At 44.6% G+C, this 25,570-nt stretch overlaps 1 protein-coding gene across 1 annotated transcript in view; it reads left to right on the forward strand.

The window, feature by feature from the left end:
* The window catches only part of sspo (SCO-spondin), a 92,208-nt gene that overhangs the window by 25,966 nt on the left and 40,672 nt on the right, over positions 1-25,570 (forward strand). The window contains 41 exon segments of the mRNA XM_063483254.1: positions 3,359-3,590; positions 3,793-3,945; positions 4,263-4,400; positions 4,518-4,700; positions 4,788-4,938; positions 5,771-5,930; positions 6,304-6,352; positions 7,064-7,168; positions 12,177-12,304; positions 12,497-12,617; positions 12,700-12,827; positions 12,899-13,040; positions 13,126-13,296; positions 13,391-13,568; positions 13,649-13,715; positions 13,832-13,853; positions 14,181-14,301; positions 14,451-14,664; positions 14,823-14,964; positions 15,062-15,238; positions 15,392-15,580; positions 16,128-16,205; positions 16,290-16,445; positions 16,551-16,709; positions 16,793-16,957; positions 17,044-17,235; positions 17,337-17,459; positions 17,638-17,767; positions 18,129-18,254; positions 18,966-19,057; positions 20,188-20,373; positions 20,479-20,649; positions 20,733-20,988; positions 21,108-21,154; positions 21,281-21,451; positions 22,911-23,045; positions 24,051-24,187; positions 24,271-24,365; positions 24,464-24,513; positions 24,607-24,777; positions 25,052-25,222. Coding sequence (XP_063339324.1) covers positions 3,359-3,590; positions 3,793-3,945; positions 4,263-4,400; positions 4,518-4,700; positions 4,788-4,938; positions 5,771-5,930; positions 6,304-6,352; positions 7,064-7,168; positions 12,177-12,304; positions 12,497-12,617; positions 12,700-12,827; positions 12,899-13,040; positions 13,126-13,296; positions 13,391-13,568; positions 13,649-13,715; positions 13,832-13,853; positions 14,181-14,301; positions 14,451-14,664; positions 14,823-14,964; positions 15,062-15,238; positions 15,392-15,580; positions 16,128-16,205; positions 16,290-16,445; positions 16,551-16,709; positions 16,793-16,957; positions 17,044-17,235; positions 17,337-17,459; positions 17,638-17,767; positions 18,129-18,254; positions 18,966-19,057; positions 20,188-20,373; positions 20,479-20,649; positions 20,733-20,988; positions 21,108-21,154; positions 21,281-21,451; positions 22,911-23,045; positions 24,051-24,187; positions 24,271-24,365; positions 24,464-24,513; positions 24,607-24,777; positions 25,052-25,222 — 5,782 coding nt within the window.

Here is a 25,570-nt window from a genome sequence, read left to right on the forward strand (position 1 = left end):
ATTCTGTCTCGAGTCCACGGATGTATCCGTGTATTTATGTGGTGCTGATGCTGCGCGGAGCGGACAGCTCCTGAAGCAGATGGTCAGATGATGTCTATACATTTACATCAGATAAAAACGTTTGTTGTAAGATTCAGATAATTATTTAATAAAAGCTAGACATTTTAAATTAGAATAAGAAAGAAACGTATTTCTTTGTGCCCCCTTTGCCTGTTAATGCCCTACCATCCCCCCCTGGTAAAACTTTGCTAGACCCGCCCCTGCACAGTTACCAGCTGTCAGCTACTTAGAAAAGGATCCTGGTGTTATTTGTCTCTCAGAAACAGTTCATAACTTCCCTTCAACTCATTCATGTCACCTAAAAGGTAAACCTGTTTCTCCATCACCTGTTCAGCTCTGATGATTCAGTAAGGACATCTCCTGGTTTCATCTTCATGTTTCCCTCTCACCACATATCCAAACCAATATCATGACCAGCAGCTTTTACAGCTGTGGCTCCAGCAAACATCAGCTGATACTAGAAATTAATATTAAATAAATTCTAACAACAGCTGATCAAGCTTAAACGTGCTGATGTTGTTTAGCGCGACATCCGCTGGTTTCCTCTTTCTGGCACAAAGTGGGCGATAAACAAACAAGAGAGAAAAGCCGATCAGCTGATCATTGATCAGTTTAATGAACAGGAGAGGGAGGGGGGAGAATGAGAGAAGAAGAGGCAGCTGTGCAGCGTAAAGACGCAGAATAACTCCAGCTTTGTGTCTTTTTCCATTCTAGCTGAAGTCCGGGACAAATTGTGTTCCTTCTCAGCTCAATACGAAACGCGTAATATTTTCTTTGAATACGGGACGATTCCGTTTTTTACGGGACGGTTGGCAACTCTACTAACTAACCTTATGAATAATATAAAGTTTACTATCAGTAACATCATAGCACCCACCCAGCTGTATAGAAACTCCGTCATGCTAGCTAGTACGCAGTACGAGTTATTGTAACTGACTGTAAAAAGTCAGCACAACGAAAATAAACTCCACCTAAACTTGGTTTATATCTGACCCAGATAGACTGCAGGTCATAACTTCTTACCTGAAGATCAGTTCACCTGACATTCGGACCATCGGCCGCCTCGGGTCTCTCCTCCTCCTGCCTCCCCTTTCCCTCATCCACCTGCTGGCCTCTGTGGAAGCTCCGCCATAGCCACCACCAAACAACTGAGTTATTTTTACACATTGGCCAGTAGTGGTGCAACGGATCACGGTTGATCCGTAATCCGAACCGATCCCACTCCACGGTTCGGTACGCACGTGATCCGAAGATTCGAAAAAGAAGAAAAAAAAGTATGTGTATGGTGCGCGTGGTGGGTCTGTCAAGCGATAGTTATGGCCAGCGCTAGCGGTCCAAGTGGAGGAGCAGAGGAGTTTGCGGTATTTAAGCAGCCCTTTGCTGCCCAGTCCGACCGGGCTAAAGCTATTACAAAAGCTATTAGGGTGTTTAGCTGCAGACGGGAGGCCGTATTCTGTTGTGCAAAACAAGGGGTTTAAACTATGATGAACGTGCTTGAGCCACGCTATGATATCCCATTCGCGTCCACTTTAGTGGCAAGATCGTTCCAAGCATGTATGAGCAGGAAAAGATTTAAGTTGTGGCTGAACTGTCCCAGGCATCTTCTGTTGCCCTAACTACTACAAATGGGTGGACCTCCAGGGCAACGGAAAGCTACGTGACCATGACCACTCATTATATCACAGCAGAGTGCGATGTAATGAGCGGTATGTACTATTGTAGGGTCTACCTTACAATATAAAGCGCCTTGAGGCGACTGTTGTTGTGATTTGGCGCTTTATAAATAAAATTCAATTGAATTGAATTGAGTGGTAGATACAAAGACTGTACTGCCCTATATTGTACCATAATTTTTTTTTAATAATTGCGTGGAATGAGTCTTGAGTTGAATGTTTTTAACAGGCAAAAAATACTTCAATAAGTAAATAATTAAATGTTACATTTTTGTCTTTTTTCTTTTTTTGCTGATCCGAAAATTGATCTGATCCGTGACTTAAAACCGTGATCCGATCCGAACCGTGAGATTTTTGATCCGTTGCACCACTATTGGCCAGCATCTGGCCAATCCCCCACCTTTCATTGTTTACACACAAAAAAACAAACAAACAAAAAAAAACCCCAAAACCATCTGTACATAAAAACGAAAAATCACCATCGGCCCGGTGCAGCTATGGTCGTGCCATCAGTTAACCCTTCGTGTGCCAGCTGTGGCACGCGTGCCCAGGGTTGCCGACCCCTGTATTAGACTATAGTGTCCTAAAAGTCTGTAGTTTTTAAGTACATCCGAAATTTTCCTATGAGTTTTACTGCATTTGCACATCACATATGAGTTTACTTGCTAAGTGTGAGTTGCCCACTTCAAAGATTCACTTGAAATTCAGTTTTGGTAACAGCGGAGAATAGCAGCTGACAGGAGCTAATAGCAGCTAACAGCAGCTAACAGCAGCTAACAGGCGAAAACAGCAGCATGTCCTGGCCTTACCATTGCTCTCATCAATCACAAATGAGCTACGTTGGCTCGTCGACAATGTAAAGGATAATACACAGAGACATATCAATGTCAAAGTGTAATAAAGATCAGGTAAATACCGTAGCAGCGACTAGTGTCCGTGGTTCAAGTACCTACATTTCCAAGTTTGTTAGCAATCTTGACATAAAACACAAGCATTCAATTTTTTTAGGCCTTCAGATCTCATCTAGTATAATTTGAGGAGTTGTTGATAACACAGTGATATAAACCATGTGGTGTGAGGTCAGAGAGAGTCCCAGGGCTACACTTCACAGCATCAGTAAACACACTCGGATAGCGCAAGTTAGCGCCCATCTTCAGCCCTCCCTTGCTCACTTCTCCACAGAACGAGCCAGATGCTTGTCATGAGTATTTTACTTCCTCTGAGGGAGAATATACAAGTGTTCGTTTACTCGTAGTCGTTTATCTTATCTACATAATATTTAGTAGGTTTTTCACTCACTTGAAGTATCATGTTGTCTACAACATGTAATGTGTTTACTTAACGATGTGTGGCTGAACAGGCAACGAAGGGATAGAAGTCCTTATTTTACACCAGAAAGTTGGGAGAAGTTTCAGTTGCGTTACTACTGAGGTTCTACTTTATTTTCTATTGCGTGACTGCATCATTCAATCTTGGAATCTGAGTTTATTTGCAGGCCCACATATGAAAGTACACTGCATCTGTTTCTCTCCGTTAATTATACTAAAACTAAGTCAGTTATGTTTTCAAGGAAGGAATAAAGAAAATGAAAAGCTTCATGTTCAGTGAGCCTGCTCTGTTTTTAGGTGTGTAATGGTGTTCCAGACTGCCCAGACTCCTCATTAGGGTCGCTCGGAGGCCCCACAGACGAGCAGGGCTGTAAAACCTGGAGCTCCTGGGGCCCTTGGAGTCCTTGCAGCACCACCTGTGGGACGGGTTTTATGAGCCGGGAGAGATCATGCCCTCCAGGGGACCCGCTGCACCACTGCCGGGGTCAGGACATCCAGAGGCAGGAGTGTTTCAATACCACCTGTCCTGGTAAGGACATAGACAGAAACTGTGTATGTCCCAAACACATGTTTGGGAATGCTTTCAGGAAACGTGAGATTTTTATAATTTTGGAACAAGAGGGTTTATTTTTTATAGAATGCTGGAAGAAAAACTGACAAAAAAATTGAAGCCTAAAGGAAGAAGTCAGAGACGCACACATGACAAAAAGTCTGACTCGTCTTCTCTACAGTTGATGGTCGATGGCTGCCATGGGGGAGCTGGTCAAACTGTTCCAGTGGTTGTGGTGGAGTTCAGGTCAGGACCAGAGCATGCACACCTCCTCTCTACGGAGGACAGGACTGTTCCCAGCTCCCAGGACCATCTAATCTGTCCATGGAGACCAGTAAGCTGTTTGTAAAGATGAATGTTTTATTGAACAAAAATCAAATATTTTGTTTAAGATTATTGTTTTATTACTTATTATAAAAGTAATTCAGTAAAGCAGATTCAGATTCAGTTATCAGTAAAGATAAAATACTGCACCACGTCCGGTTTTAAAATGAAGAGATTTTCTGAATTCATTTTTTATACCAGTTTTATACCAGCGTGTTTACCCTCGTTACTTTAACCTGCGTTAAGAAACAGATAATGTACGAGAATTTAGTTACACAGCTTTTCTTACAGTAGGACTTCCTGCTCTGTCTCTGTGCCTCACTGTAGAACCATGTCTGAATGATGGATGTGACAACACCAGCTGTCCCACAGGCTTGGTTAGCCACAGCTGTGCTCCCTGCCCATTGTCCTGTGGCCACATCAGCAGTGAGTCCACCTGTGATCCCAGCGCACCCTGCTTCTCAGGTCGGTGCATCCCAGGACACGTGTGGAATGTCCTGTGTGATAAATAAAATGTGGCTTCTTCACCAGTTTAGATTTCAATCACAAGCTTTTCTCTCACTAACATATCAATACTTTTAGGATGCTGGTGTCCAGAGGAGCAGGTGATGAGCCACACACAGCAGTGTGTGTCACCAGAGGAGTGTGTGTGTGAGGTGGCGGGTGTGCGCTACTGGCCGGGCCAGCAGATCAAAGTGGACTGTGAGGTTTGTGTGTGCGAGAGAGGAAGGCCGCAGAGGTGTCAGCCCAATCCTGACTGCTCAAGTGAGTCGCTGTAGTCAAATCCACAGCTGACGCGTACACACACAGACTGCTGTAAAGTCTGAGGAATCTGTTTTGTCACACTTGTAGTCCACTGTGGATGGTCATCATGGTCTGAGTGGGGAGAGTGCTTGGGGCCGTGTGGTGTGCAGAGCGTTCAGTGGTCCTTCCGCAGCCCAAACAACCCCCCCAAACATGGAGATGGTAGAACATGCAGAGGAATTTACAGGAAGGCTCGCCGGTAAGTCTCCTCCTGCTTTCATTGGTTAGAAACTGTGTACTTTTTCAAGACTTTCAGCACTCGGACCTTTTCCAAACATGGTCACTCTCCGTGGGATTGCAATCGTCTGACGTGCGCCTCTGTGAGAATTTATCATTCTTCAACGTGAGCTCAGCAGATGTGTTATCAAGCATTATAAATATTTTGATGAAGAGGTTTTGATAGGCACTAATCACCACTTAATGCCCAAAAAGTAGTCATGCGCTTAAAATAAAATGTATTTAGTTTACTCGACTGCGTGTGTAGCTCATGAGGTCATCCACCAATCAGCTAGATACATGTAACCTTTTCAAAGTTCTTTAAGATGAATTCAAAAAACGGGTGTCATGGATGAAAGTCCAGTGTTTGCTTTCTGTCTGGTTTCCTCACTTCGTAGTATTGGCAGAGTGGAGCAATCCACCAGCTGTTTATGATTATGTTAAGTAAGAAAAGATGATTAATGTGGGAATAATGTGCAATGTCAGTTACTCTGTAATGTGCTGGCGCATTAGCACAGGTGCAAGTCGTGATCGTTATAAAAGTAGCAGCTAAAATATTGTGTACCCTGATCCAAGAATGGAAATGTCTACCTATATATGGGAATCCAACCGTGTGCCAAGCATTTCTCCCCTGCTGTGAGAAAGTATTTTCTATCAGCTCTGGCTTTGTGGTTAGAAAACATGATCGAAGAATGACGTCCATCCACCAACATCTCTGCTGGGTTTCTTTGAAAGAAAATGTCTATTCGTCTTTGTGTCTAACACTGTATTACAACACCCACTGTCGGTGTGTGTGTGTGTGTGTGTGCGCACAGGTGTCAGACAGCCCCCTGTGAGGAGTGTGAGTATCACGGTCAGTCCCACACAGTGGGCGACAGATGGTGGTCAGACCAGTGTCAGCTATGCCGCTGTCTTCCCAACCTCACAGTGCAGTGCTCCCCCTACTGTCCATACGCTGCCACTGGCTGCCCTGAGGTGAGAGGATGTGTGTGGCTTTTGTTCATTTTAGTTGGCAAAAGCTTCTAAAAGTATTTCTAGTTTTTATCAGTGACACATTAGTCTTATTGTTATGTTTTAAATGTTGTTCACCTGTCGCCACTTTAGTGTCGTTTACAGACTTTACTGATAGTGTAACCAATGTTCTTCTTAAGTTTGTGTCCATGTTTTGTGGAACTATAATGGAGTACATTGGCACATTTGTGTATGTGACTGTGTGTACATGTGTCTTTGTATCTTATTCCATGTAATCATCTCCTGCCTCTGCAACCTTTTCCTGCCTCCACGTAGCTGTGTGTCGTAGCAACTCGAGCACACGTGCGACTGAGGTGAATGCTTTTTGTTTGTGCAGGGCCAAAGTCTGGTGCCTGGAGAGGGAGACAGGTGTTGTTACTGCCAAGGTAAAATCTGAACAGTTGTTCTCCTGTTTACGCTGATTAAGTTCTTTCCACTTTAATGGTGGTTGAACTTAAACACGAGGAACTGCCCTCCATACTCACTAATGTAACATCCAAATGTCAGATGACGTAGGGACTAATAATGATAAATGTTACATGCCGTAATCTCACTTGTGGTGTTTGGAGGGAGGGCATTATTTTTTATTTCTTTTTATTAAAATAAAAACTTCACTCCTGACACAATCAACCACACAGAAATGTTGTAAAAATGATTTTTAAAGATCAGTGGAACTGTTCAAGAAACGTGACAAAGACCATCGATGGTGTGATAAGATGTTGGGAAGCAGCACAACAGAGTGCAGCAGTTTATGAGTCAGAAAATCATCCCCCAGATTTTATTTTTTAATTTATATTAAATGGAGTTGAAAACTGAACGAGTGCTCTGTGCAGAATCAATTTGTCAGTTTATAGTGTTGCATTCTGGGTAAGTGCTATAATTGGACTGGTAACAAATAATGGCCAAACATAAGTTAAAAAAATGACATTAAGATGAAGTTGGGACCCTTTGAGAAACATCATGTGCTCAAGGACCTGTAAGTCAACATTTGGCCAACAATAAAATTGCATTACTTAGACGACTGTCTCTTGTTTATGGTAGAAAATCTTGTATTAATGAATATTCTCTTACCAATGTTTGTATTCTACACCTGCTAGGTGAAAATGACACAATACTTACAACAATTGGTCCTGTCACTGTGACCTCCAAGCCAGCACAGGTCACTACACCCCTGATTCCCACATACCCTCTTCCTCCTGGAGGTAGGTGCCTTCTTATACCTATTGTTAGATATTTAAAGGTCGATCCTGAGACGATCCAGGAGAGCCAGTTTACTTACTATTATTAATGTTGTTCAGAAATGGTCTGCAGTTCAACCAGAGGCTCAGCAGAGGCCACCCATGAGACATTTTTTTTACACCTCTTAGAAGACAAACATGTTAGCTTTTGCAAACTCAGTACCAACAGTATGTGTGACCTGAAATAAAAGTGAAACATTTAAGCCACCAGATTTTATATAAATGATGAGTGCTGCTATCATTTTTTCACCCACTGGCTGTGGATCCAACATTCCCATGTTACTCCCTTGGAGTCTGAAGTAATTACCAGTTAGGAGGTGATGCTAAGTTATCAGCTAAAGCTACATTGGTTAGCAAGCAGACACATACCTTTGTAACGAGCCTCAGTCAACAAAACTGGAGCACAAACATGTTGAACAGTCTCAGAAGTTCACATTATTTGTTAGGTCATTTTATTAGGTATTGCCAAAGGACCAGTTCTGCAAACACTACAGTTTCATCTCAGTAGGGTTGCCAACTCCCTGAAAGATAAATAAGGGACACCTCGTGGCCAGGGCCGGGCAACCCAGTTGTCTTCACCCTTCCCAGTGTGGTGAATTTTGTAGCTCTTTTTTTTGTGTGTGAAATTATTTTTTTAACCATTTGACTTGAATTTGATTTAAGTAGATGTATATTCTTTGTGATATGACCATATGGGAAACAAATGATCATTTAGCCATTTATTTTTAGCTCAAAATGACAACATTAACACAATAAAACAGGTCTCTTTGTTAAACAGAAGCCTGTCATGCTTAACTTTTGAGAATATAAGTAAATCTTTCTTTAAAAGAACTCTGTCCTGCTTAACTTAAAATTATATAAATTAATAGAAAACAATAGAACGAAAAACATTCTTGTAACAGTGCACATATAGTGCTTTTAGTACAATTGGCTTCAGTTGAGCTATTATTTCAGCTTTTCTAATGCTAATCAGCTGCTGCCGTTTGTAAACCCACTTGTTCCCATGATTACGCATCATAACTCATCATCATTATTCATCTATGTATTACTTTTATGTATTAGTCATCTATTTGTTATAATCATCTATCCTTGCAGTTGTTTATTACACAAAATAAATTATATTATCACACTTCTGGCCAAATAGCGCTGATATTCACTGCACATGCCCATATTAACCTTAACCAGAGGGTTTAAAAACAAACAAACCAGTGTTTACATACCATATCTGCTTCTGCCGTGGCCTGGGCCCTGTTTCAGAAAGCCGGTTTAGTGCAAACTCTGAGTAAGTATACCCTGAGTTAACGAAAACTCTGGGTTTTCGGTTTCACAAAGCGAGTTTAGATTAATTCTGAGTGAGTTACTATGACGACACACTCCGTGAAGCTAACCTGCCCCCTAGCAGGTTTACTTCAACTAACCCTGACTGTCTCCGCCTCTTTGTCGGAAACCTGACTGTAGGAAGTGTCAGACATGGCGTGCCCCTTCCTTGAAGAGCCAGTACATGTTGAAGCCCAAATTCTCCGCAGAGCTCTCCGCCGGGAGCGAGTGATTAGAGCGCGTTTGGACATTTTATCATTTCCTGATGATTTTCTCTCTGAACGTTACCGTTTGTCAGCACAATCTATAATTTATTTGAATAACATCCTCAGGCCTTATATTGCTCATGTGAGACATGCGCGGACTTTCTCTCAGTTCTGTGCATATTATTTGTATTGCACTTCGTTTTTTTGCAAACGGGAGCTTTCTGTATAATACTGGTGACGCTGAGCACGTTTCCAAGGCTACCGTCTGTCGGGCAGTCAGGAATGTTACAGTTGCACTGAAACGTCTCCTGTACTCGTTTGTGGTGTTCCCCGGTCATAGACCCACACGATTTATCAAAGAGGGATTCCACAAAATTGCAGGTATCAGGATGAACAAAACCTAATTCATGATGTGGTGATACTTGAACTACTACTTAGATTTTACATTTATTTTCAGGGTTCCCAGGCGTGATTGGCTGTATAGATGGCACTCACATTCCAATCATTGCTCCTTCAGTAAATGAAGGAGACTATGTGAGCAGGAAGTCTTTCCACAGCATTAATGTACAGGTACATAGTTCCCTGTAGCATTTCAAACTAACAAATTATTTCATTATAGTAATGGAGTATAGTAATTAACCTCTTATGTAGGCACTTGTGTCTTGCGGGGTTATTGACTCAGAGGATGTCCCCGCAGAGATGCCTTCAGCCACAGGGCGCCCACTGTTTTGGCTGAGGGCCAACTGCTCAGCCTCTGTGAGTGGTGGTGGTGGAGGACCCCCACCTGTTTTTCGGGCCTCCGCTTTTTTTCTGTTGGCTATAACGGGTCACATTTGAGCATACAGAGTAAGCAAATATGTACTTGTAATGTGCTCAGATAATTTCAATAAGTGCTTACAGAAAGAAAAATAATGTAGCCTCTAACTGCAATTGATTTACATAGGACAAACAGACCAAGCACTATGGCTCATAATACAATTACACCTGTTTGGACTATATTTTTATATTTCATTTTTACTTGCTGCCAGGAACGTTTGGGGCCTGTTGGGTTGCACCTGCGCTCACATCACATCACAAAATAAAATGTATAAAATAAAAAATAAAATGAAATATAATAAAATAACGTGTTAAATGGGTGGAAATCCCTAGATCAATGTTTAAATTAACACTCACGCATTGACTCTGTCGGCTATGTTTTGCCATGCATGCTCCCTTTCTTTTGCAGCTGAGGCTGTGTTACTTTTTTTCCGGAAAATTTCGTCCGTCTCCATGGTGACTCGCTTAATCTGTGCTCCACTAATCAGGGCTTTATGCGCGCGCTTAACTTGGGGTTAAAGCAACTCCGGGTTGATTGAACTAATTGTTATCAGCCTTTCTGAAACCGAATATTCCGAGTTGGACAGTTCGGGGTTACTCAACCCTGAGTATCATTTTTAACTCTGAGTTTTCTAAACCGGCTTTCTGAAACAGGGCCCTGGTGGACAGAAAATTGGTTAAGGGTTCCCCGAGCTTTCACGCCCCTCATGTTCTTTATGTACCCACCATTAGAAGCATGCCTATGGAAAAAGTGCACCGGCACACAGTGCAGTGCGCTTTATAGGTGTTATCGTGCACTTTTCCAGGCAGGAGTTTTCCTTTTCCCATTCCTCCCTGTACTTTTGCAGCCTTTTTTTTCTTTCTCTGAGGGGAACAAACATTGCTGGTCTAATGCTGGGCTCACACTGTGCGATTTTTGGCCCATTTTGAGCCGATTTTTGAGTCGTGCGACCGATTTGGTGATCGGCCCGATTTTGGCCTTCATCGTGTAGTATACGTGGGGTAACGAGAAGCGATTAACACCTCACGACCAGCTCCCGATCATCAATCGCTCGTGAGGGTGTCACCGCAGCCGCTCACACTGCTCACGCGCAAACACGTAAACGTCGGTGAAAAAGACGGAGCAGCACGGCTGTGCAGCGTGTGATCTGGACACAAGCGATGGAGGCACAACTTGTAGAACTTTGGAAAGCTCATCCGAGCCTTTTCGATGTGGCCTCACAAAATTATCACGACCACAACAACCGTGAAAATAGTTGGATTTACACTGCTGCTCAATCACAGCTGCCTGATCAATGTTTTTCATTAGCAATTTAGCAAAGTTGATGGTGGTGGTGTGCGTGTCTGTGTGAGTGAAAGACAGAGAGGGAGAGTGAGCGACAGATTTTCTGTTATAACCTTCATTTTATGGAGGCACAGTGTGAGCACTCAGGTCGCATCAGAGCATCGGGCGGTATAGTGTGAGACCCTGCATCGTGACCTACCAACTTATAACCTCTGCGAGTCAATCGTGCAGTTTGAGCAGGAGCTGAATAACGCGACTGAAAAAATCGCACAGTGTCTGCCCAGCTTTAGGTGTACTGTCGTCCGAGACTTGCACCGCAGTGTCGGCGTTTGTTTCCCTGTTGGCCATGCTTCTTGTTGTGGTCATCTGTTGTCTTCCGGTATTTTCTCCGTAAGCGACCTTTCCTCGACCAATGAGATAAGCGGTAATCTGAATTGTCATACTCGAATTGTCATAAGTGTGCTGTCAGCTCATTGGTCACAAAGCAGGAGAGGGGCTGGGAATTATGTTTTCAAACAAAGCCTTAATTCCATCAACATTTATAGACTACTTTTGATTCTCACTGTATTACGGGACAAAGTGCGTCCCTTATTAGCTCAATACGGGACGTGTACTTTTGTTTCTAAATACGGGACGATTCCGTTTTTTAAGGGACGGTTGGCAACCCTACATCTCAGTGACTTCAACTAGTGTAGATGACACATAGCAGACGTATCAGGTCTCACAATACCTTCCAGCAGAGGTGGGCAGACTAACAGCATTAACGCTGGTATCAGCTCCATGCTAACACAATGGGACTGATACTTTGTTCTGTATGTAATTTACATAGTTTCAAATTTTATTCAGAATTTGATGAAGATTTATCTCATAAGTCATGATACATTATTCTTTCCTACATAAGATGCCTTTATAAGTTAAAAGTATTGGTATCATTATTGGTATCCCTGTTCTTCTGTGTTGCATCCATACCAAATCTGCAGTATGGCACTGCTCTACCAGCCATCGCCTGCCTCTAACCCTGACCAGTACTTAAATAGCATTTATCCCCCACAGCACAGTTGTTATGAAGAGGAAAACTAAGCGCTTTGTTAAATCACACCAGAAACAGGTGTCTGCTTCTGCTAGATCACTGCTGCTTTCACTCATGTCATTGGCTTAACTGTATTGAAATATATTGCTATACAGTTGTAACCCATAAACTTTAATGGAAACTCTAAGCTTACATTGTTATACCTGGACAATCTCACAAACAAGTTGGTGAAGTGGGAGCATTAAAAAAAGTCTTTATAATCTGAGGTGCATCTGTTTTAAATCATGCAAATTGTTTTAAATCCTTGTTCCTGTTTAGAGGAATGTTGGTCTCCCCTGGGTGTCCAGTCTCTTCCTGCCTCAAGTTTCAGTGCCTCTTCACAGCAGGCCGGTCACCTCCCTGATGCAGCTCGTCTGCATGCGTGGGACCCTCGCAGTGACCTCCAGGTACTCCACACGTAATCAGACCCCTGAGCATGTCAACCATCATCCTCTATTTTCCTTAGACTTCTCATAAATTACAAATGATGCTATTTAGTGATATTTTATGAATAAATGCCTGTAAAATTAGTCCCGTATGCCTCGGTTCTGCTTTGTGTTGAGTATTCATTGATAACAACCTTAAAATTCTTCCTGCAGGGCTGGAGTCCAGAACCAGAGGAGTATAAGGACCTACCACAGCGGAGGCCTGACAGCTACACCGGCAACGCACAGAGTCCCTACATACAGATAGACCTGCTAAAGCCATACAACATCACTGGTAAACAGGCGTACAGTTTACATGCAGTACATGCTGCTTCAGTGTTTTGTGCACTTAGTTTTGTTGCTGTGCTATCCTACAGGTGTGTTGACCCAGGGTGGAGGTGCGTTTGGCACATTTGTGTCCAGCTTCTTCCTCCAGTTCAGCCAGGATGGAAATCAGTGGTACACTTACAAGGAGCTCGTCACTGATGCCCCACCCAGAGCCAAGGTGCAGCAGCAAACCAAAGCGCTTTACTTTAAAGGCTTTATTATTTTTCTTAATGATTGTTCTCCTCCCAGGTTTTTCTTGGTAATCATGATGATCGAGGAGTGACAGAGAGCAGACTGGACAGGATTGTGTCGGCTCAGTTTGTCCGCCTTTTGCCCCATGACTTCCAGAATGGCATCTATCTTCGCCTTGAGATCATGGGCTGTGGCGATGGTTGGTGGAAAGGATGCTGGTCTTACATACTGGGTTTTTGTGTGTGTGCGCGATTCTAAAATGCAGGCTTTACTTTCATCACCAGGTTCTCGCTGGTTAACATCACCCAGTCCTCCCTCACCAGTCTCCCCAGCAGGTGGCTGCAGAGAGAAAGAGTTCCAATGTGAGAACGGTCGCTGCGTGCCAGCAGGTCCTCTGGGTGTAGTCTGCGATGGCGTCAATGATTGCGGGGACGGTTCGGACGAGACCCACTGCGGTGAGCTGTCCACACAACAGCTCAAAGTTTGCTCTTTAATATTTTATAATAAACATAGACGTTCTTACTGAGCACAACTACTCACTGTGTGCAGGTACGCAACCTTCCACTACAGCCACCAGTCCACGTAGCTGCCCTGCTGGTCAGTTCTCCTGCCCCCCACCAGGGGGCTGCATCGAGGCATGGAAGCGTTGTGATGGAAATCCCCACTGTCCCAGAGGAGAGGATGAAAGTGGATGCCACCCTCATGACAACATTACCGCCCAGTAAGACATGAGGACAAGGATCTTTTTTGTTTAACGTAGAAGCTTACAGTTGTTTTTAATTGCTCTTCAATACGATCACTACTGTGCAGGCCGTACACACCCACGCCTGCCCCGCTGAGGACTCCATCTATGGCTGCTGTCACACATCCTGCTGTAAGCCAGTGCATTCATTTAAGTCCCATTATTTGCATTTGGATTTGAGATGTTAATATACGTACATACAGCATGAACAGAAAACAGTGCTTTATACTCTGATCTTGTATCTGCAGGACGGTGGCCCGGGATATCACGGTGAGCTTTGTTTTCAGCTGTGTGATTTTTTTTTTCTTCATTTCTTATGAAGGCTACGTTGAATGAATGTAAGGATCATCATATATCACTGTGGCGAGGCGTTGTCTGCGATGCTGCTGCAGGTGAGATGGACGCACCTGCACAGCATCTGCAATCACGCCTCGGCACTGTAAAAGGCTGTGCTGTTGTCATTAGTTGTTGTTGTTGTTGGTATGTGTCCGTCTGTGAGCTGCAGCCGAGGTGTTTAAGTGTACAGCAACCGTTAATAAAGATGCTGCAAAGCATGCAAACATCACTGGGTCTGTCGTGGTTTTATCACAATCACAGGTATCTGCTCCTCTCCGCTTGGACTAGAGGATGGGAGAATTCATTACGGTCAGCTCACCTCGTCCTCCCATCGGGAGAACAACCCTGCCGATGCCGGGCGGCTGAATATAGTCCCAAACATGTGAGACGCTTGTCAAGCCTAAAACAGATCAAACTTCTGTCTTTCAGTGTTAGCACATAGTAAACTTTCAAGTTCTTGTTAATGCTTGAAGGGGAGATGACAAAAGAGAGGTCATCTCCATGTCCTATCATCTTCTTTTGTGCTCACAGCCAGGTGATGGAGCCCGGTTGGAGCCCGTTACCTACAGACCCTCAGCCGTATTTTCAGGTGGATTTCTTGGAGCCCATGTGGGTGTCAGGCGTGGTGACACAGGGCACTGAGCGAATGTGGGGTTACCTCACCAAATACCGCCTGGCGTTTGCCCTGCACAGCAGCCTTTTCACAGACTTTACTGAGAATGGGAAGCCCGATGGCCCCGCTAAGGTATGCTTAACACATTTAAACAGTACCATTAATTATAATTTCAACACTGTAAAACATGATTACATATTTTTATATGTTGTCATAGGTGTAACTGATGTTATCCTCTATGGTTGAAAAACCCAGCGTCAGGGTAAAGTGTCTTCTCTGTTGCTGTGCAGGTGTTTGAGGTACGGATGGTGGGCAGGACCCCTGTGACCCGCTGGCTCGGTCGGCTGGTCAGAGCTCGCTACGTGCGCATCATGCCTACAGAGTACAGGCACACGTTTTACCTGCGCGTGGAGATCCTCGGCTGCCGAGGAGGTCAGGACATAAACCAAATTATGATAATTATTCCTAATGTTGGCTGTACAACCTTCTCTCACCAGGTTATACTGTTTCTCCTCTTCTGCTTTTGCAGATGAGCTGGTGACTCCCAGCAGTGTGACAACATCTCCCTCTGGTGGTGGGAAAGTGACTGTGCAGCGCTGTGAACCTGGTCAGTTTTTCTGCCAGCACAGTGACGAGTGCATCTCTGTGTCTTTGCTTTGTGATGGTCGAACAGACTGCAAGGATCATTCTGATGAGATCGGCTGTGGTACGGACAACTTTGATTTTTCTGCTCTCTTTAGCTTTCAAAAGTCAGCAGTAAACAAAAAACTATGAAGGCCCTTCCTGCACCCACGCTCACTTTCTCATTTCTCATTGTCAGTTTAGCTCATGTGGGTTTTATTTTCTTCATCGTTTTTAGGTACAGCTCCAACAAGAGGCTTTCCAGGTCTGCAAAACCAGACCAGCTCTACAGGGAGACCAGGTATCCATGGTGACCACACAACAGGTGCCCCAGGCCTACATACCACCAGGTCTCAGGGCGGACTTCCTGGAGTGCCAACATCAGGAGTCACAGAACCTACTCGATCACAGAAGATCACAACTGCTGGTAAGTGTGAGTCTACATGTGCTGCTGTGTGACCGATGATGCAGCAGTGGATGAGATCCTGCAGGTAATGTAGGAGAGAAGTGAGAGGAATCGAGAATTAAATCTTTTCGAAATTCAGCTTTCGAATTGACTTTAAGATCTTAACGCTTGTTTTTAAGACGTTGCATGAACTAGCCCCTACATATCTTGCTGATCTCCTAACCTCGTATTCTCCCCCAAGATCCTTGAGGTCTGCAGACCAAATGCTTTTGGTTGTCCCAAGGTCCAGACTAAAACACAGAGGAGACCGGGCGTTTGCCGTGACATTGCCTTTGCATATCAGATCCTCCCCAACACTGGAGACTTTTAAAATCCGTCTAAAGACCCATTTTTATTCTCTGGCTTTTGCTTCATCATGAGTTTGTTACTATTATTCTTTTATGATTTTATTCTCTTCTATTTTTCTTTTATGTCTTCTGCTTTGTCCATTTTTTTGTACAGTACTTTGGTCAAAACTGTTTTTATATCTATATAAAAAAATTTGAACTTGAACTACATTTAACCTCAGAGGTCACTACAGGTCATCCTGGACTGCATCTCAGCACGCGGTCCGACTCCGGTACGCCTGGTCTTCGATCCACAAAAGGTTGGAAGCTATGCTGTTAACATTTATGCTAAAACCAAGTCTCTTTACAAGAGACTGTAACCTCTGTGCTCTGCTGACTGACAGCCCCAGTGATCACCACCAGCCCGCGTGATACCGGCTTACCCAGAGTGATTTGCGTGCAGGGCCAGTTTGCGTGCGGATCGTTTGGTTGTGTCGACTCAGCACAAGTGTGCGATGGGATACGGCACTGTTTGGATGGGTCAGACGAGCAGCACTGTGGTGCGCATGAGTAACTTAAACACCATGGATGTAGAGTTGGAGGAGTTATACATCCAGATTCTTAGATGTTCACTAAATGTTTTTCATTTTAATCGACTGTGTCAGGCACCACAGCCAGGCCGGCAGTGACTCCACAGCGACCCACGGTGCCCAGCCCGTGCTCTCCCAAGCAGTTCTCCTGTGACAGTGGGGAGTGTGTTCACCTGGACCGCAGGTGTGATCTGCAGAAGGACTGCGTAGATGGATCTGATGAAAAAGACTGTGGTAGGCCGTACGTGCACCTTACAGTGGTGATGTGACCTAACAGTGAATATTTTTAAGGTTCCCTCTGGTCTCCTTTCTTCCAGTGGACTGTATCATGTCCCCGTGGACAGCGTGGAGCGCCTGCAGTGTATCTTGTGGTCTTGGCTCCTTGTTCCGGCAGAGGGACATATTAAGGGAAGCTCTGCCCGGAGGAGCTTGTAGCGGGGATCAGTTTGACAGTCGAGCCTGCTTTCCTCAAGCGTGTCCAGGTCTGCCCTCGATCTCCATAATGAGATGCATGTTTGCCTATTATCCAGTAATAGTTAATGCAACAGCAGCCCGTCTCCTGTTGTAGTTAATGGTCACTGGTCAGAGTGGACAGAGTGGTCGGAATGTGACGCCCGCTGTGGAGGAGGAGTCAGGCAGAGGAACCGGACCTGCTCGGCTCCGCCCCCTAAGAACGGTGGACGGGACTGTGAGGGGATGACCAGGCAGAGCCAGAGCTGCAACAGCCAGCCCTGCACCAAAGACACTGACACACAGACAGGTCATTGAGATGCAACGACCCTGAAATGACCTGATCGTTCTGATTACCTGCTTGAAACAATAAAACCATTTGAAATGTCTGCACTGTTATTAAAATGACAGGTTGTGTCCGTGGCATGGTGTTGGTAACAGAGGAAGACTGTCAGGCCGCGAGAGTCGATCCCTGTCCTCCTACTTGCTCACATCTCAGCCTGGACAGAAACTGCACTGCTGAGTGCATTTCGGGTAGGATGCACAGTAGATTTGACTCGAGGCCAGTGTTGGCGTTGCACAGTAGAGAAAATTCAGTGGTCTTCTAGCCTTTGAGCACAAAGATTCTGAACATTAATTATGTGTTATTGTACAAGATTTATCCAAATGTAGCTGAAACAGTGATTAAGGCATGAGTGATGTCTTTCTCCAGGCTGTCGTTGTCCCTACGGGCTGTACCTTCAAGAGGGACGATGTGTGAATTCAAGCCAGTGTGTCTGTCACTGGGATGGCCAAACACTGCAGCCGGGACAGGTGGTCCCCAGGGACCCGTGTACCACGTGGTAAGACCCACGCTCAGCTCTTTGTGCCTGAAACAAAAGATGATACTAAATAAACACATCAGTCCCAGTTCAAGTTTCTGTTGAATTATGGATTTGTTTGTGTTTGTAATAAAATAGTAAGAATCATAATGAGCACCACTGGCAGCATTGTTTGCACTGGTTTGTGAAGAATTGTTCAAATCTGATTATTTTATTTATTTTTAACAGGGACAGTGTACATCAATACACAGAGTTAGCCGGAGCTAATTTTCAGCCACCTATAAATGCAACAACAAACAAACTGATTAATAATCAATCAATCTTTTTAGCTCATGTTTAAAATGACTTTATGTATTCTGAATTGAATTGCTTATTCTTACAGTAAGTGCAGAGATGGGCAAGTGACATGTGACAGATCCAGCTGTGTTGTAACCTGTCACTGGTCAGCCTGGTCGTCATGGTCACCTTGTGATGTAACCTGTGGTCTGGGGCTACAACAACGTTACAGGTAAGCTTGTTTAGTTTAATATATGCTTTAAAGCAGCTCACTCTATTCCAGGACCTGCCTGCAGACTCTTGCCACATGAGGACGGGCATCGCTGAGCACCAGGAGGAACCCAGGATCCACTAACAGTGGGTCCAAGCATCTCATCCTGGTACTTAATGGCAGTCAGGGTGCCGTTGCCTAGCATGTAGAAGTCTGTGTGTCCCTCTGTGGGCATTGTTCACTGACCCACCACCAAACTGATCACGCTGAACGATGTTACAGTCAGCATAAAAATGAAGAAGGTGAACCTGAAAAGCACAGGGCGCCAATTCTGATGATCTATGTCGGGTTACACGGTGTTGGGCAGTGAGCACAGGGCCCACTAAAGGACGTCAACCTCCAGGCTAACTTCATGAAGGTTTCCCTCACGCCACCAGTAGTGACACTGATCCTGTCCGAGCACAAAACCACTGAAAAATCAGTCAAAAAAGATCAGGAGGGAAAACCACTCCTGTTGGAGGGGTTGTTTCATTATAACACCAAAGCAGCTAAAACTGATCAACAACACATTATCAGTGTTCAGTTTCTTGGTTGTAAATGCTTATATAATTTATCATTTCTGTATCACTCACTGTTCGGACGAGCAAATTTTTAATTGCTAAGATTTGTTTTATGATTCTCTACTTTAAATAGATTCTGAGGAGTGATTATCCTCTGGCTGTGTGTCCTCAGGTCTCCGGTGATTCCAGCAGGAGCAGTCAGAGTTCAGCCCTGTCCAGGAGACTCCTCTGAGGCTCAGCGTTGCTCCAGCACATGCTTCCCTGGTATATTACACTCACAACCTTTATTACTTCTAGATGGGACTATTGCAACTCTCTGTACATGGGCCTCCAATTCTCTCTCCTCCAGCGTTTTTCAGTTAGTTCAAAATGCCGCAGCACGCCTCTTAACTGGCACCAGAAGGCATGAGCACATCACCCCAGTTCTAGCCAATCTATACTGGCTCCCTGTTAAATACCGTATCGTTTTTAAAATCCTTTTGTATACTTTTAAAATTTTAAATAACTTGGCGCCCAGTTACCTAACAGACCTTCTCAACGTGTAGAGCCCCAAGAGAGCGCTCAGATCCTCTAACCAGCTGATCTTACTGCAACCAAGGCCGCGACGAAAGACTGGAGGGACCGAGCTTTTGCAATTGCTGCACCTACACTCTGGAATAATCTTCCAATCGATGTGCGCACGTCAGAATCCATTCAATCATTTAAATCACGTTTAAAAACTCACCTGTTCCATCTAGCTTTTGAAGCAAATTAGTTCGGACTTCCTCCCAGTCTGCAGTTGTGCTGTCACTGTAACTGTAACTGGTTTACAACTGTTTTTGTTGCTATTTGTTTTAATCCGCTTTGCTGCCTTGTGTGAAGCACTTTGTTGAACACTGTCCTTTTTAAATGTGCTATAGAAATAAATATTGATTGACTGACACCTCCATGTTACGGTGATTATTCTTGTGTTTTGGGTTTTGTTTTTATGAGAAAATACAGCTAAGAGCTTAAATTTCTTTTGCACAGAAGTTTAAGTTGTTCTTGTGTAAGTTAGATGAGTTCATATCAAGCATCATTGTTTTGTCCAAACGTGTGTAAATCTGTTCTGTGCTACATGTACAAAGTTTGAGCAACACAGTCCTGAAGGTGACGTAATCCTGCAGCTCAGGAGGGAGTGCAGGTCATCTACTAATTGGAAAGTTGATGCTTTTAATCCCTGGCTGCTCCAGTCTGCATGCCAAATGTCCTTTGGCAACTTACTAACCCCAGGTTGCTCTCTGATGCATCCATCATAGTGTGACTGTGATAGAAAACACTTAAGCATAGAAAAATGTGAAAGTGACCTCTACTCAGGTACAGTAAGCACTGAATAAGAGTCCATTACATTACTTTTCCCTCATCTTGTTGTGCAGTGCTACCAGGTGGGACATGGAGTAAGTGGACCAGCTGGTCAGAGTGCAGTAAAACGTGTTTCAACCACGTAGATGATGTGGGGGTGAGGCGACGGTTCCGCAGCTGCACGCCGTTTAACCACACGCAGTCCGCCTGCGATGGAGACAGTGAGGAGCAGGAGCCGTGCAACACTGAGCACTGCCCGGGTATGACACATGTAGACACACAAAGAAAGAATAAATAGCAGCGTTCCCATCAATCCTGGAAAAAGAGAAAAATGAAAGGCCATAAAGCTGATTGTGTTCTTCTAGTGCCCGGTGGCTGGTCAGCCTGGTCGGCCTGGTCTCAGTGTTCATCCAGGTGTGACTCTGGTGTCCAGACAAGAGAGAGGCTGTGTAATTCCCCAACACCACAGCATGGAGGTAAAAGCTGTTCTGGGCCTCACATACAGACACGCGACTGCAACTCTCACCCCTGCTCAGGTACCGTGTTCGTCCCTGTTACGTTTCGCCACCCCGTCCACTGAATATCATGTACAAGTCTTGTTGCACTCCTGTCCTCGCAGGTGTGTGTCCAGAGGGCATGACGTATATGACAGTACGAGAGTGCGAGGCTCAGGGTGGCGCGTGTCCACGGGTGTGCTTGGACATGACCTCCACAGAGGTACAGTGTGCCACCACCTGCTACGACGGCTGCTACTGCGCCCCGGGCTTCTACCTGCTCAACGGCAGCTGCGTGCCCCTGGCACAGTGCCCGTGTTACCACCAGGGGGAGATGTACCCAGCTGGTGCCACCCTGCCTGTTGATGCCTGTAATAACTGGTACCTCTCTTTACTCATGGATCGCATTGAAAGAGGAAGATCAAACTTTAGCTCTAACCTTCCATAAATACAGTAATCTATGTGTGAAATCACTTGTTCTTACACTGTGTGTCAAACAGTACATGCACCGATGGAGAAATGCAGTGTGGGACAGCTCCCTGCCCCGGTGAGTGAAAATAAAAACGTGCTGTTGTTGTCTCCCTCTGTCTCTGTGTTTTCTTGCTTAATGGTTTGTGTCTGCCACTTTATTTTCCTTTGTTGTCTCTTGTGTGTGCGTCTGTGTGTTTCTCAGTGGACTGTGGCTGGAGCAGCTGGACACAGTGGAGTGCCTGCAGCCGGACGTGTGACGTTGGTGTGAGGAGGAGGTATCGCTCAGGAACCAATCCTCCTCCTGCGTTCGGTGGACGTCCCTGCAAAGGAGACAGGGTTGGGATTGATACCTGCAGCATTGAGCCCTGCTTTGGTGAGAACGACTGAATTAGAAGAAAATATACACTACTGGTCAAAAGGTTTAGAACAGCCCAATTTTTCAGTTATTCATTACAGTTCAAGTCATCCAAGTCCAATGAACAGCTTGAAATGCTACAAAGGTACGTGCTGAACTGCCAGAGGTAAAAAATAAAAAAAAAAGGTAAGGTCACCCAAAACTTTTACAAAAAGGCCTTTTTCAGGGAACACAGCATGGGTTAACAGTTTAAAGCTGTTCTGCAGCAGTGGAGGCTGATCAGGCCTTGAAAGCTGGTGCTACTAATTCCTGCAGCTGTTCCCACTTTCCTGGATTACTTCCTCCTCTGTCTGCATAAAGCAGTGTTGAACACACTGTGGTACCATACCCTCGTCAGCATCAGATGAACAGTATTGTACTGCAGAAAGTAGAGTGTTGCTACAGAAATGGCGAGAAAAAGGCGATTAACAATGGAAGAGAGACAGACCACTTATAAATGTAGGTCTGTGCTACAGAGAAACTGCAAAGAAAGTCAGATGTCAGTGAGTACAGTTTGAGCTCTTTGAGCTGCAGGTTTGACAGGACGAGTTGCAGCAAGAAAGCCATTGATAAGACATCAGAATAAGACAAAGAGGCTTGTCTGGGCCATGAAACACCACCATTGGACTACTGAAGACTGGAAGAAGGTTTTATGGACTGATGAATCATCATGCAGGATCTTTCTACGCCGTCGAGTAGGTGAAAGGATGGATCCACAGTGTGTGGCATCAACTGTCAAACATGGAGTAGGAAGTGTGATGGTCTGGAGCTGTTTGCTGGATCCAGGGTCGGTGACTTGTACAGAGTGAGAGGCTCCCTGAACCAAAACAGCTACACAGCGTTCTGCAGCACCATGCAGGACCCTCTGGTATGAGCCTAGTTGGTCAGACGTTCATCCTACAGCAGGATAATGAGCCAAAACATAAATCCAAGCTGTGTCAGAACTACCTCAGGAACAAAGAACAAGATGGTGAGCTTGAAACATGGAGGTCCAGCACAGCCTCCAGACTTAAACCCCATCGAGCTGGTTTGGGATGAACTGGACAGAAGAGTGAAAGCAAAGCAGCCTACAGGTGCCACATTTATGGGAACTTCTGCCACAGATATGGGAGAAGATTTGATTTCTATCGTAGAAAGAAGCCGCGACTGTGTTCAGCTGTTATATCTGCAAAGGTGGCTACTGATGAGTCAAAAGCTTAGAATACATTTTGGTCTATAAACTGATTCCATGATTTCTTTTTAACTCCAATTGCTTATTCATACCATGCTTTCATTTCACAGTGCAATCAGACATCAAACTGCATCATTTTCAATAAAAAGCTGGAAAAATTGGGGTGTTCTGAAACTTTTGACCAATAATGTATATGTTCTAAAATTTGAAAAAACTAAAATGAAACCCTTTTAAGATTAAAAAAATTAAGCTGTGATTTGTCTGAAGGTTTAAAGGAGCCATGGAGTCCATGGTCGGAGTGTTCAGTAACGTGTGGAGGAGGGTACAGGACCCGAACCCGCGGACCCATACGGATTCACGGCACCACGCAGCAGTTCAGCACCTGCAACCTGCAGCCTTGTGGTAACACAGGAACAGCCTATATCATAATAATAACACAACGCTGGTGGCTTTGTAGAACAGCGGGTGCAATAAGTGTGTGTGATGGAGGGAAGAGAGGCTCCAATGATCTTCTCAGCTGTTCTCACTATCCCTTGAGATCCGATACGGTGCATTTACCATACAGACAATCATGCAGCTGCTCAGGACGCTCTGTCCATTACATCATACAATCATGGTTAGACTCAATCCTACAGTCTCAGCTTATTTGCACACTTTGTTTGGTCTTTGTTTATTCATAAAGACCAAACAGAAGTCACTACTGCTGACATCGTTCACTTTTTTGCAGCTGCTTCTCACAAGAATCGAGCGAGATCCACTTCCCACAACAAACCCACAGAGTTAGCATGAGTCACTTGCAGGTGTTTCTCGAGTTTGTGACTCGTGTGATTTGAGTTGCTACAATTTGATGACTTGTTTAAACTTTATTGTAATTTATGTCTAGTATGGCAGCATGGCACACAGTGCAGTGCAAAAGCATTTAACCTTTTCTTCATTTCTTAATTTTTTACATATTTGTGACACTTAAATGTTTAAAGTTATTCAATATTGGACATACCAGAGGAAATATAAAATGCAGTATTTAAATGATTATTTCAGAGCTATCCAAACCAAGGCGTCCATTCATATTTACTCAGGAGATCTTTGCCTAACTTTAAAATCTTTCCAATGATCTGAATTATTTGTCATTGTATGGTATTTCCTTTTATCTTTAGAGAAAACACAAGTGTTCACAGTCTTTTTATACATTTTGTTGGTGCTGATACAGTTTGGTAACAGAGCCCTGAGTCACATTGCTCATGGGTTGAATTTCCTATGGCTGTTGTGTTAAAACTCAGATATTATGACAGTTACACTCTAATTCATAGGCTCACCGTTTCGCCCACTTTTCATCCCTTCAAATTGGTGTTTTTGGTTATGGTGTAAGGGTTTTTACTGGTCTTTTCTCTGACTCTGTTGCTGTGCCAGACGAAGGGAAGAAGTGTCCTCCGGGCCAGGAGTGGATGCAGTGTATGATGGGAGCAGTATCGTGCATGGACCTCACACTGGATCTCAGCAGGAACTGTACTCCAGGATGCCGCTGTCCACAAGGGACTCTCCAGCAGGTGAATGGGTGACAGAAATAAACACACACATAAACAGATGGTTTGGATACGACCTCTTTGCTCACGGGCTCCTATGTTCTCAGGACGGTGTGTGTGTGAGCGAGTCTGACTGTCGCTGTGATGTAGGCGGAGAGCAGTACAAACCGGGAGACACTGTGCCCTTAGACTGCAGTAACTGGTAAGTAAAGCTGGCTTGCTTCAGCAGATATATGAGCCATAACAAACTGTGGAGATATAAAGTGGAGATTAAACACAAATGTGTGTCAAATATTTCAGTACCTGTGAAGGAGGAAGGCTGGTGACTTGTTCTCGTTTTAGCTGCAATGGTATGTATTTATATAACCCTTGCGATGATCTCTTTCGTCTTTTATAACATGATTTAACTGATTTTGCCTGATTTTACCGCACAAACCAAACAGTTGATGGCCAGTGGTCAGCATGGACTCCCTGGGGTCATTGTTCGGTGTCTTGTGGAGCAGGCCTCCAGTCTCGGTACCGGTTCTGCTCCAGCCCCCGGCCCTCTGGCAGTGGCCTGCCTTGTATGGGCCCTCACCATGAGGACCAAGTCTGCATCATCGCCCCATGTGACCGTGAGTTACTTTTCTGTCTCTGTGTATTGACTAATAGTCTGAGCAAACTTGAAGTTTAATTTGTCTGGCCTTGATTCAGTTACTAGGAACTGATGCCTTCCTGTCGTACAGTAGGATAGAGTAAACTCACAGTATAGAACCAGTCCCCACAGACACAAGTAGTTTATCTTTAAAGTGCCAGTGTGTACACTGAGTTTTAGTTATGTTGATATGCTCAGCTTACCAACCTTTATTTGCTTCGTGTTTTTTAATGTGACGCGTTGGCTTTTTCCAGGTGATGGTGGCTGGGGTCAGTGGAGTCATTGGACGGAGTGTACCAAGTCTTGTGGTGGGGGGGTCCGAAGCAGAAGGAGAAATTGTGACAGTCCCAGTCCAGAGGGGGAGGGGAATTACTGTGAGGGGCTGGGAAGTGAAGTCACATCCTGTAACACCGACCACTGTCCAGGTACGTTTGTATTACTAGCATGTGCTGCCTGCTAACTACACTGAGTTTAACACAGTGTGGTGGATTCTGTATTACTGATATAAGAGTTCTCATTCCTCAGTGGCTCACTATGGGATTCGCCTGTCTGCTGATCGCAACGACCATGTCCGGCAGAGCCACATACCATTAAGTGGCTGCGACGCAGTCATTGTTCAAACACCTCTTTGTGCTTCAAGCATGTCTTGACCTGCAATATAGGCTAGCTATTACAGCTGTCCATAGATAGGAGTGCTAACGCTAACTTCTCTGTCATTTTTACTTGGCTTCATCCTGACCTTGAGTCTTCGCCATAGACCGTGGTGTTTTACC

Source organism: Pelmatolapia mariae, linkage group LG9, assembly GCF_036321145.2.
Source record: "Pelmatolapia mariae isolate MD_Pm_ZW linkage group LG9, Pm_UMD_F_2, whole genome shotgun sequence".
NCBI lineage: Eukaryota > Metazoa > Chordata > Actinopteri > Cichliformes > Cichlidae > Pelmatolapia > Pelmatolapia mariae.